Raw genomic sequence first — 16,373 nt, 5'->3', positions numbered from 1 at the left:
CATGGAACAGTTCCAGTTATGATCGGTTGTTCAGTGGTTTGTTTTCCCTTTAATACACTTAAACCCAGCATCTCCAAGTCAGAATTCACTGTGTTGATCCATGGGATTGGTTCAAGACACGTTGAAACAATAGTAAAAACAAAAACCAGTAAATACCAGCTGGCCTTCTTGTAGCTGTCGATACATTTGCAAAGTGTGATGTTATTGCATAGCTGCAACCTGTGTCCCCACATTACTGTAAAGGGAAAGCCAGGCGTACTGGCATTTCACAGTGAGGTATATCACAGCTTGCAGAGATCCAGATCCGAGTACCCATTGAGTCCAGAGCTGTTTAGACACAATGGCTGAAGGTCTGAGTTGCTCGTATCTAGTACTGGTGGCCAAAAATTTTACCTTTTCCTTTTGAGTCACCCAGCATTGGCCAGAGGTTGGTGCAAGCCTGGTGACCTGTTCTAGCCAATGTTATGTTCCCAAGTGGAATTTAGCTAACTAGAAGAGGCACAGACATTTCCTACAATTACTGGGGGTGAACAGCATGTTATTGGAGAATCCCAAACCCTCGCTTTCTCTGCAGGTCTGGCGCATGGAAAGCCCAGAGGCACTGAGGTATCCCACTCAAGCAGCCAAGTGTTAACAACCTCTCCAAAGTCTAATTTGCCTTTGATATAGACTTAATTGTTTGCGTCACCCACTGGGCTAGGGGGAGGGCTATAAAAGGGGCTGCAGCCATTGTCTGAGGCAGAAGAGAGCCCAGAAACAGCTCCCTCTCCCAGTCTTCCTAATTCAGCACAGTAGTGACAGCCTGTGCATCATGCAGCTGGTGGCCAGCCTGGTGTCTGTTCTGCTGCTGGCGTGGAGCGTGAGAGCCACGGCGCTGCCTGGAGAAGAGAGACTCGCGTTACAGAACAGTAGGGTGAGTATAATGCACCCTGTGCAGGAGCTGGGTAGGATGGGAGCATGCAGGAGCAGGCTGAAGTTGTCAGGGGATGGATAAAAAGGGCAGTTGGCTTTTACTTGATGTAAACACTTCTACCTCTGCATGTTCCAAGACAATACAGCTTCATGCGCTGCTGAAGCAGGGCTATCACTACAGCTTATTAGCCAGTTTATTTAGGAAAGGTACCGCAGCAGACTCCTGAGGACTGCAAAAGTGAAATCTGAACTAAGCAAAAACTGGCAAAGAAAACCGAGCGGTCAGGAGGAGGGAGAGGGAGAAAATAAGATTGCTGAAGGAGTGCAGCATGAGAGAATGAAGCAGAGTAGTAGGGAGGGAGAGAAAAGATACATAATTGGTAAAATGATCAAGGGAGATGATATTTTAAATAGGACTCCTGGGAAGGACAAATGTTTAAAAGATGGGTTCAGTAAGAAAGTAACAGAGGAATAATAAATGAAGTAATTATATCAGAATAAAATTGCTTTTTCCAGAGTAGTATTCACAGGGGGAGTTATACCGACATAGTTCTGCTAGAATAATTACACTCTGAACCAGCACAGGCTCTATGCAGTGGCAGAACTTATTATAGCAATATAATTATCCTACCAACTGGCAAAACTCTAATGTTATAATAGCTACAGCACTATAATAACTTTTTTTTTTTTTTTTTGCTGGACTATTTCCCTGAGAGGCCAAAGAGGTAGGAAGCAATAGCATAACATAATCACAGGCAAATGCTCTGTGCTGCCTGCCCTTGCCCCGCGGTTTTCTCACCTGCTTGTTCTTCGCCATCCCCAGGGTTCCTCTGAGCTGTGTTCAGTCACACAACGCTGTGCTGCTCCAGTTCACAGCTGTATCTGTAGTGCTGCTGTTATTTCAGTGCTGGATAGGTTCTACCCAGAGAAGTGAAGGATTCCTGTGTTGGTTTCAAAGGCACTGACTTCTCCTTTGTGCGCACCCGTATCATTCTTTCTGTCTCAGCGTTGGCTCCAGCTCATCCATCAGTGTCTTGCTGCTTTAAGTGTTCTCACATCCTATTAACAGCAAAACTGGCTGCGAGACAGAAATACAGTGTGAGGTGCTAGGAATGGCTTTCTGTTGGAGATCAGGGCTTCTGCAGCTGCCTGAGATTAACCCTTCTGGGGAGAACTCTGAACTTTCAGCTGTACATTCTTACCGTAGCATATCCAGCACTTAAAAAGTGAACTCTTACCTAGTGGACATGTCAGCTGCTGGGGGAAAATGAAACTATTTGCATAGAATAAATCAGTAAGGCTCTGTAAAAATGTCTTCAAGTATTATGAATCCCCAACACAGTTTCTTACAAAATTACGATTCAATATCTGGCAAAATAGAATTGTTCTCCACAGAGTAGTCTGAAAACTGTTAGATGCTGATGTAGTGATGTTTGCAATCACCACTCCTGTAACTCAGACAAATGGTTTAAATATGAAGAAAATCAGGATTCCATATATCAACTACCATGAAATGTATAACAGTGCAAATTAAAGATGTGCATGTACTGATTGCTGGTGGAAGCAGTGCAGGAAGCTGAGCATCAACCCAAAGGGGTGCCACGACCAACCAGTGTTCAAATCTGCTTCCAAAGAGTCTTCATCTCAGGCAACTCAGGAACAGCTATAAACAGAAAGGTTGTTAGCAATGGATTAGCGCAGGGGAAGAGCTGCCTCATTTCACTAACAGCCACAGCTGATCATGCGTAAGGAACAATCCTCTAGCAGCAGGCTGAGTTCTGCCTTCCCACCCTTGAGTTTGGAGCGATTCATCTCCTGAGATTTTAGTATATCTATTTCATTTCTCTTCACTGAGGAGCTGAATCCTTAGCAGATGGCTCTTAACATCACAGGGCTCATCTGTGGCTCTGCTTGGAGCAGGTTAGTTCAAAGCAGAGCACTTACAGCAAGGAAAGTGGCTTAGGAGGAGGAGATGACCCAGGAGATGCATTTTGCTGATTTCCCAAGTCCCAGCCCATCCTCCTGAGGCTCAAGATAATTCTGTACCTTCTATGCAGGACCTGGAGTTGGAATGGACACAAACTTGCCTTTATCTGTTCTTCTGCTCCAAACATAGCAGTGTGGAAATAGGCATAGTAATTAGAGCTAAGAAATTCTTCAAAAATATCCATAAGCATTCTGTCAAAGAGACTCAGTATAATTGTTTCTGCCTCCATTCATCCATCTTCTGAGCTGCTCACCTTGGTGAAGGCTGCTGCTGGCAGAGCCAACGGGTAACTACTACATTCCAGCAATAAAGACGGCATTTGTGAGAAGCAATATGCAAATCCACTTCCAAGATTCTCATCTGCATGGGAAGCAGCAATCTGTTTCTGTCAGACCATCTATCCCACCTTACTCAGTGCCAGCTGTTTCTGCTGAAGGGTCACAGGGGCCAGAGGGAATTCCTCAGGTTTGCTTGATGGGTGGCATACAAACAACATAGCTCACATTTGTTTTTACACTAAGGCTGCCCAAAGAGGAGGTGGTGCCACATCCCTGCAGACACCCAAGGCCAGGCTGGGGGGCTCTGAGCACTGATGGAGCTGTGGGTGTCCTTGTGCACTGCAGGGCAGTGGGATCAGATGGCCTTTAGAAGTCCCTTCCAACTCAAATGGTTCTGTGATTCTTGTTTTTGGTGGAAATCCCTTAAGCTCCAGACCAGACTGCTCTCTTCCCTAAGCTTCTATGGCAAAGGGATGGAGAAGAACACTATCTTTCCTTCTGCTTTACCCCAGGGTCAGGCCACTGCAATACAAAAATACAAACTGCCCATCTCCTCTGATTTAAATGCTGTGTTCCAATTGTTTGAAGCACCTCACCTCGCTCCAACCAGGCCCTCTCTTCTGTTACATTGAATTCCCAGCATTTTACAGTGGGTTACAGCCCCGTGTGCTTAAATTAATATTGCTCTGTACCCATACCTCTATCCTGGCCTTCCCAAAGTGTATGTTGGGCAGCCAGGATGGTGAGAAGAAAGCAGCTTGGCATTCACTGCGATTTAATTAGTGCAGGCAGCAAGGGATTTCACTAATTCGTGTTTATTTGTTGGAGGCCCTTTGTTACAACAATGCACGTATGCTTCCTGTGGTTCTGTTGGCTGAGCTGGACAAAGCTGAAGGATGTAAGTGAGGATGATGGTGGGAAAGGGCCGTAGGGGTGCCTGGGGCTGTCATCATTCCTTCTCTCTGCCCACAGGAGCAGACCAAGCTGCGCAGGGATGCCCTGCTGAAGATGCTGGCGGGGCTCCTGGAGAGTGCAGACGGGGCCTCTCCAGACCTGGAGGAGGAAGGCAAGCTGGAGGAGGAGCGGGCAGCGTTGGGACGGCTGGCTCAGCTCTCGCAGCGGGACCGCAAGGCGCCCTGTAAAAACTTCTTCTGGAAAACCTTCACCTCCTGCTAGTGCTGCCCTGCTGGGCTGCCCACCTGCCTGCCATCACACACCCCATCCCCTCAGCTCCTTCCCTGTCCTCCTGCACACCTGAGAATAAAGCATGGTGCCTCGGGGACTCGTGTCTGCCTCTGCATGCCCTGGGATCTCGCCTCGTCTCCTGGGAGGGTGGGCGGGGCTGTGGGGTGGCGGCCATCTTGTTAGGTGGCCATCTTGTGCAGCCGCCATCTTGTGTGGCGGCCATCTTGTGCGGTGGCCATGAAGAGGAGCAGCCATTTTGGAAGAGGGCTTTGCAGCTGTGAGGAAGCCTGGGGAGAGCAGAGGGTCTTTCTCCCCAATCCGTGGGACTTCCGCAGCTCCTTATGGAATGCGAGGGGCCAGGTGGGTGTGTGCAGCCATGCTGTGGTGGGGCACAGTCCAAGCACTGGCTGTGCTCTGTGGTAAAGGGGTTTGTGCCTGCAGGGGAGAGCCCTCCCAGTCCCTCGTGCCTGTCTCCATCGAGGCTCTGGCTGCAGGGATGTGGAACAATATGGCTAGGAGCTAAAAGGGGGACCTGGCCCTGCCCTGCCCTTGCTCTGACACCAGGTTATTACTAGAGCAGCTCTCTGGATGCCCTTTGTATGTCTGGAGGAAACTGGCTCCAGTCCAGCCAGTTTCTCTCACAGCTTCTTGGTATCCTATCACCCTGCTTTAAAAACCCCGTGGAACTCCTGATTTCAGCTGCTTCACTCCTTGGGTGCCCTTTACTGTTCCCTGAGCAGTGAGGACTGCTGCTTTATTCTTGCTGCTTGCTGAGGAACCATGTGAACCTCTATTTTAGAACTGAAAGGCAGGGTGGAGATATGAAATGTCTGAAATTTTTGAGACTAGCACAGGTATTTACTTATAGGAGGCAGCTGAGGCCTTGGTACACACACTTAGATTTGCAGGAATACTTTTGGGGAGAGGGCCGAGGGGAGAGGAAAGTGGTTTAAATTTGCTGTTTGCTTTAATTTTTAGCAGTAATGGTTTGAGTTTGGGAGCTGCTTCATCTCTAGGAATGGTCACGCAAAGCAGCAGGCTCCAGCTGCAACTTTCAGAGCCTGTCTGCAGGGCCTGGGTGGCCATAGCTAGAAGGAAGCTGTTAGCACTTGTTTGGTTTTGAGCCTTTACGTCTTGTTTCTGGATGCCAGTGACCATGAAGTCTCTCATCTGCACAGCAGCATTTTGGGTTTATCAGCAGCCAACCTGTTTTCTAACAGTTGAAATAGTGCTCCCAACTCCCCCGCTCTTCCTGAATAATGAGTGATGCAGTGCTCCACACCCAGGTAGGCTGGCTTGCTTATGCCCTATGTTCTGTGTCAGGCTGCGTTTTCACTGCCTTGTTTGCCATCAAAATTTCTGGCTGTGTCTGGCTTGCAGGAGAGGCTAGAGCCCCATGGTTTGTTTTATTTTTCATTCCATAATGAAAAATAAGATCCTTGCTGGGGGAACTCAGTGACTCAGTGTATGGGTAATGGGATATGGAGCTTTCCAGCTGTGTTGCCTGAAGCACCCAGCTGGGATGCAGGAGACCTGATTTTATGCCTCGCTTTTCTGATAGCATTCATGTTTTATTATTACCACCCTTTGAATACTTCAGTTTCTTTGTCTTTAAAATGTGCATGATAGCTCTTGACTATCATTTTTTCTCAGGATACATGAGTGGCAATCATAGAATCAATAGAATTATAGAATCACTCAGGTTGGAAAAGACCTTAAAGATCATCGAGTCCAACCACGACCTATCCATACCACCCTAGCAAGTGCCATGGAAGAGCCAATTATGGCCGTTATTGTTTTTAAGGCTTGTGTTGCATCATGAGACCAAGATCTTGGAAGTATTCTTGTAGGAACTACCTTATTATCTACAGTCAAATCTTGTCTGTGATAATAATGCTCATGACTGCGTGCGGTGAAAAGGAGAAACCCTGCAGCACACAGATGTAGGAGTGAGCCCTATCAGAGACTGCCTGTTCAGCAAGCTGTGCAGGCTGTATTATTTAGTGGTTCCTGGAGGAGAGTGTGGTCAGGCTACTCTCGAGCTTGGAAGTCAAGTTGGAAGTTGAACTCTTCTTTCATCCCTGCAGATGGCTCCTGCTAATGCAAACAGGAGGCACGCTGGCTGAGCACCAAGCAGGAAGCCTGCACCGCCAGTGCACGTGCTGTGGATAGGGGCCAGCACAGTTGAGCCAGCTTCTTTCATCAGTGCTGAAATCAGTGTTTGAGTTGGATGTGATTCCGCAGTTTCCGTGGTCAGCGTGCTGAGGCTGAAGCGCTGCTAGGTCCGCCTGATGGCAGTGTGTGGTATCAGGGAGTGTGGAGTGACAGATCAGGTGGAGTGGGAGGGATGTAATGAAGGGTTATAGATGGTGTGTCGCATGTGAGTATTTTTTATTTAAACGTTTCACAAAGTAATTGTGAGTCTTGCAGTGGTATAAGTCAAGTAGAAGGGGCAGCGTGCTGGTTGTTTTTTTTTTAATGCAATAGCCAACACATTTTTAAGGCACCGCTCAGGATAATTTTGTGTGCATGCGAGCTATCTTGACATTTAAAAAAAATAATTGAAAAAGACATGCATTATTTTCTCAGAAGGACCAGCAGACTTTTACAGTCAGCTATCACATACATTTCCTCACCTAGTTCGGTGCATGGTGTGGTTCATAGAACAGAAGGTCCCTTTAAAGGTCCCTTCCAACTCTAATGATTCTATGGTGGCATTCAGTGCGTATGTTTGCACTGAACTGTATAACTCATGGTTATGCATAAAGCTGCAGATGGGTGATGAAATGATCATGGGGCTGGAAACCTGCAGCGTATTCAGTAGCAAGGCAAGCTCTGGGTGTGCATATCCTACTCCATGATGAATGTGAAGGAGTCTTAGGTAGCTTATTCTTTGTTGAATACAGAGTAAATCTCATTTACTGTGAGATCAAAATGTGTGTATGTGGATAGATACTGTGCAGGAACTAGCCAGATATTAATTTGAGATTTATTAGCTTCCCTGGTGCCTTGTTTGTATGTCCTTTTAATAGTGAAGATCACATTTTAATACATGCTGTCAGGGGACATAGCTAGTGGGGAATCAATACTTCAATGCGTTCGTTTTCATCCTGGGAAGAAGGAGAGAGTTTCAATCTGATCAGACTTCCCAGAGACACTGTCTGTCTCCAGATAGCTGGCAAGTAGAGATAAGTTTAGTGGGAAGAGAAGAGTTCCACTTAGTCTGATGGGTTTGTGTCTGTTGTTTTCAAGTTATGCACAGCCTCTGAGGAACCTTTAGCTAATTATTGCAGTTACTGAAAACTGAGGTTAAACCAAAGACTGCAGGGAGAATGAAGTGTATGGTTGGCCAAAGTATCTTTTGTCCTACACTGTTACTGTCTTTGGGTCTGCTTAGAGGCACTGAATGCTGATTTGAAAAGTTGTTAGTCTGTTATTAAAAAAACAAAAATCTGTTTTGCGGTTGATGGAATAGACAGATATAATATTGGGTAAATCTGGGAGAGATCAGCCAGGTTTGTGCTAGAAAATTGAAAATGTAACCTCCTTTTCTCCTATCAGCTCCTCTGTTCACAGTGCCCCCAGCAGCAGCAAGCTGTGAATGCAGTTTGTGCTCCACAGAGACTGTTCAGACTGTATGACATCTTCACGTGAGACATGCAGCACAGGAAATCCTGAGTACCTCTTGATGACTTGAGAGAATGTTTCACACAAGGAATTTTTCCAGTCTTTGCTGAGTTGGAGAGGGGGACACGAGGGGACCATTCTATGATTCTGTGATCAAGGAATATTTGCATTAGCTTGGGAGCACAATCAGAAGCCATTGGTCTGTAACCTGGACTGCTGAGGAGCTCAGCTCACACAAAGGGCAATCAGTTTAACTGCCTGCACTGAGCCTGTGAGCTCTTCTGTAGCAGGCACATCTGAGCTGGGTATCCTCTTTGCTGACTCCAGCACCTTTGGAGCTGACTGAGCTCTCATTCTTAGATTTATATCTCATTTTGCAGCCTTGAGAGGGAGGTACCTAATGAAACAAAAGTCATCCTTTCAGTCTCTTTCCCATAGGTGCTTAGGAGAGAGCTCTTTGAATCTGGATTCAAACCTTCCAACACGTCTGCTTCCCACTTGTTGCATTACATAGGGCTTGTAGAAAGAGCAAGTATCTGGGAAGTGAAGGAAACTCGAAACATAGTTCAAATCTATGTCTTATGCCTGCTCAGAGAATGTCTTGTCTTAAGTGATAGGCTGGGCTGGGTGAGGGTCTTGTCTGTGTCTGCCAGGCCTGCAGTGCACAGAGGACTAAGTAGCTGTGGTGGAAGAGAGCATGTTGTCTCTTTGGTCAGTGGCATTCAGCTGAGAGTGAGGAACTGTTGGTTCCAGCTGTATTTGGGGGCCTGGAGGACTCTTGTTTTAAGCTAATTAATGTTTAATGTAAATTTTAACGTTTAATGTAAAAGCTATAAACAGTGTAGCTGAGAACTTACCTGAGGTCAAGCCTTCCCATCGTCAGATTGTTTCCTGGTTAGATAAGTCTGCTCTTAAAACAGAGGGTACTTCACCAGGTTGTGCTTGGCTGGTGGCTGGTGTTAGTCTCCTCTTGACAGAAAGGAAGAAGCCAAGGAGATCACTGCTGCATGGAGCAAAAATAGTTTGCACATCTAGTTAATTTAGCAATACCTTTTTTATGTATTTGCAAGAACAAGTTGTCAGGATAGCTCTAGGTCTATAGTCTGCATTAGCTGGTGAGCCTAGCGCAGGCAGCAACCCAATCTGTAGAGGAAAGGAAGGGAGAGTATTTCTACAGTGGCATTTTACACAGAGCTTGGAAGTCTGGTTGGAACAAGACTGCAGAGTGAAGCCCTGAGGTCAGGGCATGTCTGCATGCCGTGAGCCTCCTTGGCCCTGTGCTGCCAATCCAGTGGGAGCTAAATCAGTTCTGTACTGAGCAGTCCTCTGCCAGAAGCTTAGGTGCAGGTGTACAGACAGGGAGCTGCAGGTGCCTAGGAAACATCAATATTCCCTTCTGGAGCCCAAGGCATGGGGAGCAAGCAGCAGTCTTTTTGCTGTGAAATACTGGCTTGCAGGCAGTGCTCATCTTTGTGAAGTGATGAATTTACCCACTGCTGGGAGCCAGCAGGCCAGAAAGTGCTTTGTGATTGCTCTTCTGAAAAGGATAACTGAACCCAGCTCCGTGCTCAGCAGCAGCTTGTTGTGTGGAGCAGAGCAGGCTGGAGGCACAATGGCTGGGAAGAAATGCCACTGGTGGCTTCTCACTGCATTCCAGAGAAAAGATGAGAATGTCTCTGTATTGCAAAGCAGTCCCAATTGTACGTGACTCACACTGCTGTGTGAGAGGATACAGGGTGAGAGAAGGGAACGTCCTCTTGCTTTAACCACGTTTACGTTTTGACAATATTCTTGTTATTGCTGAATTCGGAATTGCTGTACAGGGAAAGTGCCACACGTGTGTATACATGGATATTCTTTTGCTGTAAGTTGTAGCTTCTTTTCTCATTTCAGTAGCAGCCTTTGTGAAGGAGGTTTTATGCAGTGATCCCTCTCTGCTAGCATTTTTATGCTTCAAACAAGATTGATAGTGTCTGTTTAACTGGAGACAGACCAAAGTACCAGCTGATGTATCGAAGATCCTGCAGGAAGTGAGTGGGAGTGTGGGGATCGCAGTCTGTAGGACACTTCTTTTCTTATGGCTCCATCCAGATTACAGGGAAATTGCAGATTGCAGGGGAATCTTCACTCAGACCATGGGTTTCTCTACCTTCGAAGGATCACAGCCCCAAGGAATGCTCTGGGTTGGAGCAACGTGCCAAGAACACCCTGTCTGTCCGCTCCTCCTATCAGCTGTGGGATCTAGGCAGGCATGGGCAGGTTAATACGTTTCCTTGTCCTTAAGTCTGGTCTGACAGCTGGTCAGTTTGAGCTGCAGGCCTTCATTGCTTCTGAGATACAGGCCATAAATCAGAGCTGGCACTTGAAAGAAGGATTGTAATGAAGGCTGAAAGATTCAGGGAGAATTGCCTTCCTGAGTCCCATTCCATTTTCACACATGCACACAAAGGCACTTGCCCTGTCCCTCAGAAACCCATAACTAGACTTCACCTCTCTGGGAAGGTAGGTGACTGGTAAATGAGATGTCAAGGGCAAATTGCCCTAGAATTAAGGAGATGATTTCCAAGTTGTTTGAAAGGGCTTAGCACGAAGGCAGAAACCATAAATAAGGAGCACTTTGGAATGTCAGAGGCAGCCTCATGGGACTTTGTGTGCAAGGTACAGAGCCAGGACAGCAGGCTGTGAGCGGGTCCTGCCTGGCCTGCTTGCAGCACAGTATGTGGTGCCCCAGGATGGCAACTGAGACAAGTTAGCCCAAGAGATGTGTGAAATGTGCTTTTAAAGAAACTGCCTCTTAGCCAGAGACTCTCAGTGGCAACTTGCAGCAAGGGACATTTGGCCAAAGACATCGCTGTTGCAGCAGGTGTTTGTCTGTTGTATACTTTCACTCTGTGTATTTGTTTGTTGAGTAAATGGTACTTCATTGGTGTCACTGAAAAGATGAGAATAACTTGAAGAATGAGGAACCTGCTGGGAGATGACCCTTGGTTGGCATGCTCATTACACTGCCCGTGTTCTCACAGGTACAGTGCCAGGAGACTCCACAGGGCTTTCATATTGGTAAACCAGTTGTTTAATTAATTGCTGTCAGTCCTGCAGAAGAGCTTGCAACATATGTAGAAGAGGTGAAATGGAAGAGAAGGAAAGCGAAGGAGCACGTGACTGGCAGGGCCATTAGCAGAGTAGCCGTGCTGAGGCGGATGTGAGTCTGCAGACTTTGAGATTCAGCTAAGCTGAGAGTTTGCAAATTCAAATTCCTGGCCTGCCTGAAGAATGCAGCGGGTTAGGGGGAGTAAACTACAGTGATACAAAAATAAAAACTTCATACTCTTTTGAGACTTTCTTAAATGAAAATACGTTTCGAAACGAAAAACCATTCGGTCCATCTGTATCCCATTACTAAGTTGGGGTTGTCATCCATTTTCATTAGACGGGGCCTGAGCGTGTGGGTGGTGACTGAGGCCCAGGCAGCTGCCCTGGCCACCAGGCTGAAAAGCACCATGTGGAAAAGCCTAATGTATGTTAACAGGCTTCAGAGACCAAAATTGAAAGAGTAATGGCCCGTCCGCATGCGGCAGCCTCAATGAGACATACTCAGCACCAATCTGTCAGCTGCAATTTTGGGTCATTACTGTGCTGCTAAGCAGAGGCTAACAGACAAGTCAGAGAGTAATCTGACTTTAGCAGGAATAATTCTCCAAGCCCTGCTAGCACTCTGGCTCGGTTTCCTTCTTGCTAACATGCCTCAAACAAAGTATCTGACTTTCTTCCCCCAGGGCTTCCTCCTACCAGGCTTCAGGGGATCCCAGCCAAACATTTAAATTGCATGAAATGATCTTTTAATTTGCTGGCTTCTCAGAGACTGTATTACTCTTGCCCCTTCAGATAAACTCGTCTATAGCAAGACCTAAATGAAGCAAGCCCTGGATGTCTGGTGGCTAGTGAAAGTCTCTGGCAGATGATAGGACTGGAACCATTTAGGATATGCTTTTCCAGCCTGTGCTTAATTTTAAGTTAGAAGGCTATAGGCTCCTTTGCTTGCCAGCAGGACCGATGCCTCCAGGGCATGTCAGCAATTTCTAGTGTTTGTTTTTGTGTTTTTTTTCTTTTCTTTTTTTTTCCTATACACAGCTTTGAGACTCAACAAGTTGTGGGGTGATAACAGGTGTCAGTGTGTCCAACAGGTCTGAGAAATTCACAGATAGCATCAAGCTCAGCAGTAATCTCATAATCCAGGGAATATTTGTGTGCCAACACCTGAAAAATTGATTTTGTGCAGTCAGATTATGGCTCTGCCTAGCTCCAAAATGCAGATTTTTCTGAGGCAGTACACAATGCTGTGCTAGCATGAGCTCATTCCTTCTTTGCAGTGATTCTGTTTAAGTTGTGCTTTTTGAAAACTGTATTTTAATGGAATTATTTTCTGTTGCAGATTTCCTCTGTTGTTCAAACTTTAATCATGACTTCTGCAGAAACTTCAGTGCTGTGAATTTCACTGACCCTGATGAAAAAGGAGAGGGAAACAAGGTAACTGTCCCACTCATCTGAGGGAATTAGTTAAGCTTCTCTATTCAACAGCAACAATTTCACCTCAGTCTAAATGTTTGTCATCACCCAAAACAAAAGCACACAGGAGCAAAAGATGCTTTGCTGGTTATTGCTTTTTGGAGATTTCTGTAAGAAAAGCAAATATGGGCAAAGAAGCTGAGGAATGAAGTGTCTGTGCAGGACAAAGCTCTTACCTACATTTTTAAATTTCTTTTTCCTTATAGCAAGATGCAAGAGTTTTAGGGTGGAGCTTGGACAAAATTGAACGTAGATGTTCTGAACTGGAAGACACTGCCCAATTTGAGTGCTTCCAGTTCTTCTGGGCAGAAAAAAAATGCCATTCCTGCCTGAAAAGTCAGATAGATAGGGCCAGTGTTTGCAAATGCAATATATCTACAGTGTGCCACACTTATCCTTAATTTCTTCTCTAAAGAGAAGAGAGTAATCAGGGATCCCAGACCTTGGAAATGGGGTTGATTTGAAATAGTTGGGATGAGCACATTGCTCCATTGAGGTGGTAAGGACAAGTTTATTGCAGCTGGTTGCTTAGCAGGTACTTTGGTTTTTCATGGAGTGCTGCAGGCATTTGATATAAGGGTGCTGACTGTTGGCTCTGACATGGCCTTCAATCTGCCTCTTCAAGGCAGGAATGAGGTTATGTGTATTCAGTGAGGGGTTTAGCCACAGGGAAGATCTGTCCATTTCAATATATCACTCTAGCTCTTTAGTGTCTGAGCAATAGCTCTTACTTTGGGAGTGCTTTGGACTGGCTTTATTGTTTATCTAGATCAGAGGGTAATAGCCTCTGTGTTAGAAAAAAAATGAGGTTATGGGCAACTGCAGAGGAAGAGAAATAATGAAAAATGTTTTTGTGTAGACCACAGGTGAGTAGAAAATGCATTTGAATGCATATATTGACAAGAACCCCGTGGATTTAATGAATTCACCGGTCCCAGTGCTGTTGACACCTTTTTCTTAGCACATTTCTCAAACTTTTCCCTCTCGCTTGAAGGGGGAAGGAGCCTCAGGACTTTGCCATCTCTTTCAGTCTCAGCTACTTTCTTTGCACTGTAATTACTGCATAGAGAAAGAGCAGTCATGAAAAAAGAAGGAAGAAAGCAAAGCGAGATGAAAATGAAGAAAAGCAGCCAAAGGCAGACCTTGTCCTCTCGGATGAGAGTGACTTGTCTGCTGTGTTGCTGGTGTAGAAGATGAAGCCTGGGTGCTTGTTTGTGTGAACCCTAAGCTGCCTTCCCTGCTTTAAGACCTTCTGCTGGACAAGAGGGAGGTGTTGGATGTGTGTTATTCACCCATCCCCTTGTTCCTCTCAGTGGTTTGCAGGCTGGCTTGCCCAAGTGGGATGTATTGGCTGTGCCTGTAACACGCGTAGCATTGCTGCTTGGGTAGTAGGCATCAGTGTGTTTTATAGCTTTGGCTCTGGCTGTAACCAAATTCTTTTCCCAGCACAAACAGATGCTCCAGTGAAGTTACCAACCTGGAGCCAGCCCAGCTACCATGAATGTGGATGGCAGTGAGATGGTAGCTTTGTGAGCTAGTTACATTTTTAGGAGCCAGCCCCATGGGACTGGTGAGACAGGGAAGATGGCTGACAGGGAAAGAGTTTGACCTATGCAATTTGTATGTTGTCTTCTTCGTGGCAGAATGGGAGACTTTTCTAGAAGGCAGAGTGATGTGATCAGTACGTCCTACCTGTGTGTGCTGTCGTGTTTTCTCCCAAAGGAAACAGTGCACACAGTGTGGGGCTTTACCCTGGAATTGCTATGTGTGTAATGTGTGTAAATACATACAGGAGATGGGAAGGAGGAAAGGATACTCTGGTTGAAGAAAGAAAGTATCTTGCCCCAGTGCATGAGCTTTTTCTGCCTGATGTTTTTACCTTGGCAAGGTTTTTTTTTTTCTATTTCACAGCAGCAAGGCTTTTCCCTACCTCGCTCCATGCTCTGCTTGCTCCATCTGTGTGCTTGTCTTTTGATGTCAGTCACGCTATCTGATTTGTAATGAGGAAACAACGCCTTTTTTTTCTGTCGCATCCTTCCCCCAGTCCTCTGAACACCTCAGTGCAGAAGGATTGAATTTAGCCACGGAACAGCAAGCAGCAAAGCAACCTCTCTGGGACTCTGCGGAGCAGCTGGCATTTGAGAAATAAGAGGCAATGGGGAACAACGTCTTTGGGGATCACAACAGTCAGCTGTTACACTCATTTGCTCTCCAAGTTTATGACACAAGGATAGCCACTGCTATGTTAGACAAATGCAATGTCACATCTAAAAGCTGGGAAGGTCTGTGTGGGCTTTTCCTCCATTCATCAACCAGCCTTGCTTGTTGTCACCGTTCTCGTGCTTCAAATGAGGAGGCACGTTAGATGGTCACTTAGGTGGTTCTGCTTATTATACCTGAATCAGCTGTGATCAGTTGTCGCAGTGCTTCTGGGAGTGCTGCTATCAGACTGCCTCTCAAAAACCCAGACATGGTTTTCTCCCTAGGCTCAAGACATCCAAGTCAAGACTTCTGGAGGTGGTGTCTTGTTTTGCTTGGTCCATTTGACAGTGGAGCTGTCTGAGACCTTTCTGATCATGTATTTTTGGGGCTGCACTGACTTTACTGCTAGGAGATCTCGGTATTTGCCCTGTGATTGTCTTACCATAGGAACATAGCTTTGGCAGAATTTTTATCAGGTGGTACTTTTCCTAGATTCAATGTCAAATGAAATAGCTACACCAAGACTTAACCTGGATCTCACACAGCTTTGATGGAGACCCTCTGCTTTCCAGCTTTTTCCTCTTTTCAGTCGATTCCTGCTGCTGTCTGGTTTTGCAGGGAAAGGGGAGATCGGTTCTGTGGACCATGGAGGTGTCAGCCTGAAGGACACTGTGTTGGCTGAGCTCTGCTCTTGCTGATTTATTCATGTGTCTGGCTCAGCTGTCTGCATTTGCTGTTGCCTCAGGAGGGATTTGAAACCTCTCCTTTATAGACCTCAAAGGTAACAGTAGTAAAAGCATATTCTGAGACACAGTACAGGACTGAAGGAGAGTGTGGGCACGCATGGGGTCACATCTGTATCTTTTGTTATTCTGCATTCCTCCAATCCACAGAAGAATTTTTCTTCAAGGAATAGACTTTTCTGAACCTCAGCTTTCACATCTGCTGGTGGTTCTCCTGAAAATGATGGCTTGCATTTGCACTACCTCAGTCCGTAAGCACGAAAGGAGACAGGAGCTCAAGAAGACAGCCGGGCAGACTTGGCAGAGACATCTGTCATTTCGCATAACACCCAAGCTTCCTAAAGTGGGTCAGTAACTTTGCAAGTCACAGACATCTGGAAACTGCAGTGACATGGATGAAGTCTGCTCGGCCTTCAGGCTGGCTTAGGCCTGTTCAGACAGAAGGGAAATGGTTGGCAGGAGGAGCACCTGCAGGGCCTGAGGTTGGCCATCCCAGTGCTCAGGATCCTGCTGTACCTGGCTAGCTGATGCAGCCTTTTGGAGCTGGAAGAGTTCCAGGCAAAGAAACAGGATGCACAGAAACAGTGTTTTTGGCATTGTTCATGTCAGGTGCTGAGGACTGAAAACACAGCAGCCTTTTCTCTCCAAAGATCAGACTGGAAGAAAGCCAGTGTATATCAGGCATTCACAGTTTTTCAGTCTTCAGGATTACGGATTAAGTCAAATTTCTTGTTTCAGTGCTAGGTAGCCTCTGGCTTCAGAGGCCCCATCAAATTTGAGACTGTGGGAAGCATTTCCTACTTAAGATCAGAATTTACTTTCCATGCCTCTGTTACTAAGCTGAGCAGGAAGCCTGGTAGGAAACACTCCTGG

At 46.2% G+C, this 16,373-nt stretch overlaps 2 protein-coding genes across 9 annotated transcripts in view; both read left to right on the top strand.

Annotated features, from left to right (window-relative positions):
* Positions 1-722: 722 nt before the first annotated feature.
* Positions 723-4,477, top strand: LOC100546881 (somatostatin-2). 2 transcript variants are annotated; one of them, XM_003212272.4, is made up of 2 exons: positions 723-913; positions 4,150-4,475. In XM_003212272.4, the coding sequence occupies exons 1-2, from the start codon at positions 812-814 to the stop codon at positions 4,351-4,353; spliced, it is 306 nt and encodes a 101-aa protein (XP_003212320.1). In that variant the 5' UTR covers positions 723-811; the 3' UTR covers positions 4,354-4,475. The 2 variants fall into 2 exon arrangements, with proteins under 2 accessions (XP_003212320.1, XP_019478004.1); XM_019622459.2 differs by lacking the exon at positions 723-913 and adding an exon at positions 3,543-4,075 and having other exon boundaries at positions 4,150-4,477.
* A 132-nt stretch (positions 4,478-4,609) lies between these two features.
* The window catches only part of MASP2 (mannan binding lectin serine peptidase 2), a 26,362-nt gene continuing 14,598 nt past the window's right edge, over positions 4,610-16,373 (top strand). The window contains exons 1-2 of one of the 7 annotated variants that reach the window (XM_019622453.2): positions 4,610-4,722; positions 12,422-12,516. In XM_019622453.2, the coding sequence (XP_019477998.1) occupies positions 12,494-12,516 (23 nt within the window). In that variant the 5' untranslated portion in view covers positions 4,610-4,722; positions 12,422-12,493. The remainder of the gene's footprint in view (positions 4,723-12,421; positions 12,517-16,373) is intronic. The other 6 variants (XM_019622454.2, XM_019622456.2, XM_019622455.2 and 3 more) reach the window with 6 other exon arrangements.

Source organism: Meleagris gallopavo, chromosome 23 (genome assembly GCF_000146605.3).
Source record: "Meleagris gallopavo isolate NT-WF06-2002-E0010 breed Aviagen turkey brand Nicholas breeding stock chromosome 23, Turkey_5.1, whole genome shotgun sequence".
Classification (NCBI taxonomy): domain Eukaryota; kingdom Metazoa; phylum Chordata; class Aves; order Galliformes; family Phasianidae; genus Meleagris; species Meleagris gallopavo.
The sequence above is the reverse complement of the archived record's forward strand: the minus strand, read 5'-3'. Positions and strand labels throughout refer to the sequence as shown.

What these genes read in the sequence shown, in the direction of transcription:
- LOC100546881 (XM_003212272.4), top strand. Translation starts at nt 812, where the DNA reads ATGCAGCTGGTGGCCAGCCTGGTGTCTGTTCTGCTGCTGGCGTGGAGC. An exon ending in TCGCGTTACAGAACAGTAGG is followed by an intron (nt 914 to 4,149) that starts GTGAGTATAATG and finishes CTCTGCCCACAG; the next exon opens with GAGCAGACCAAGCTGCGCAG.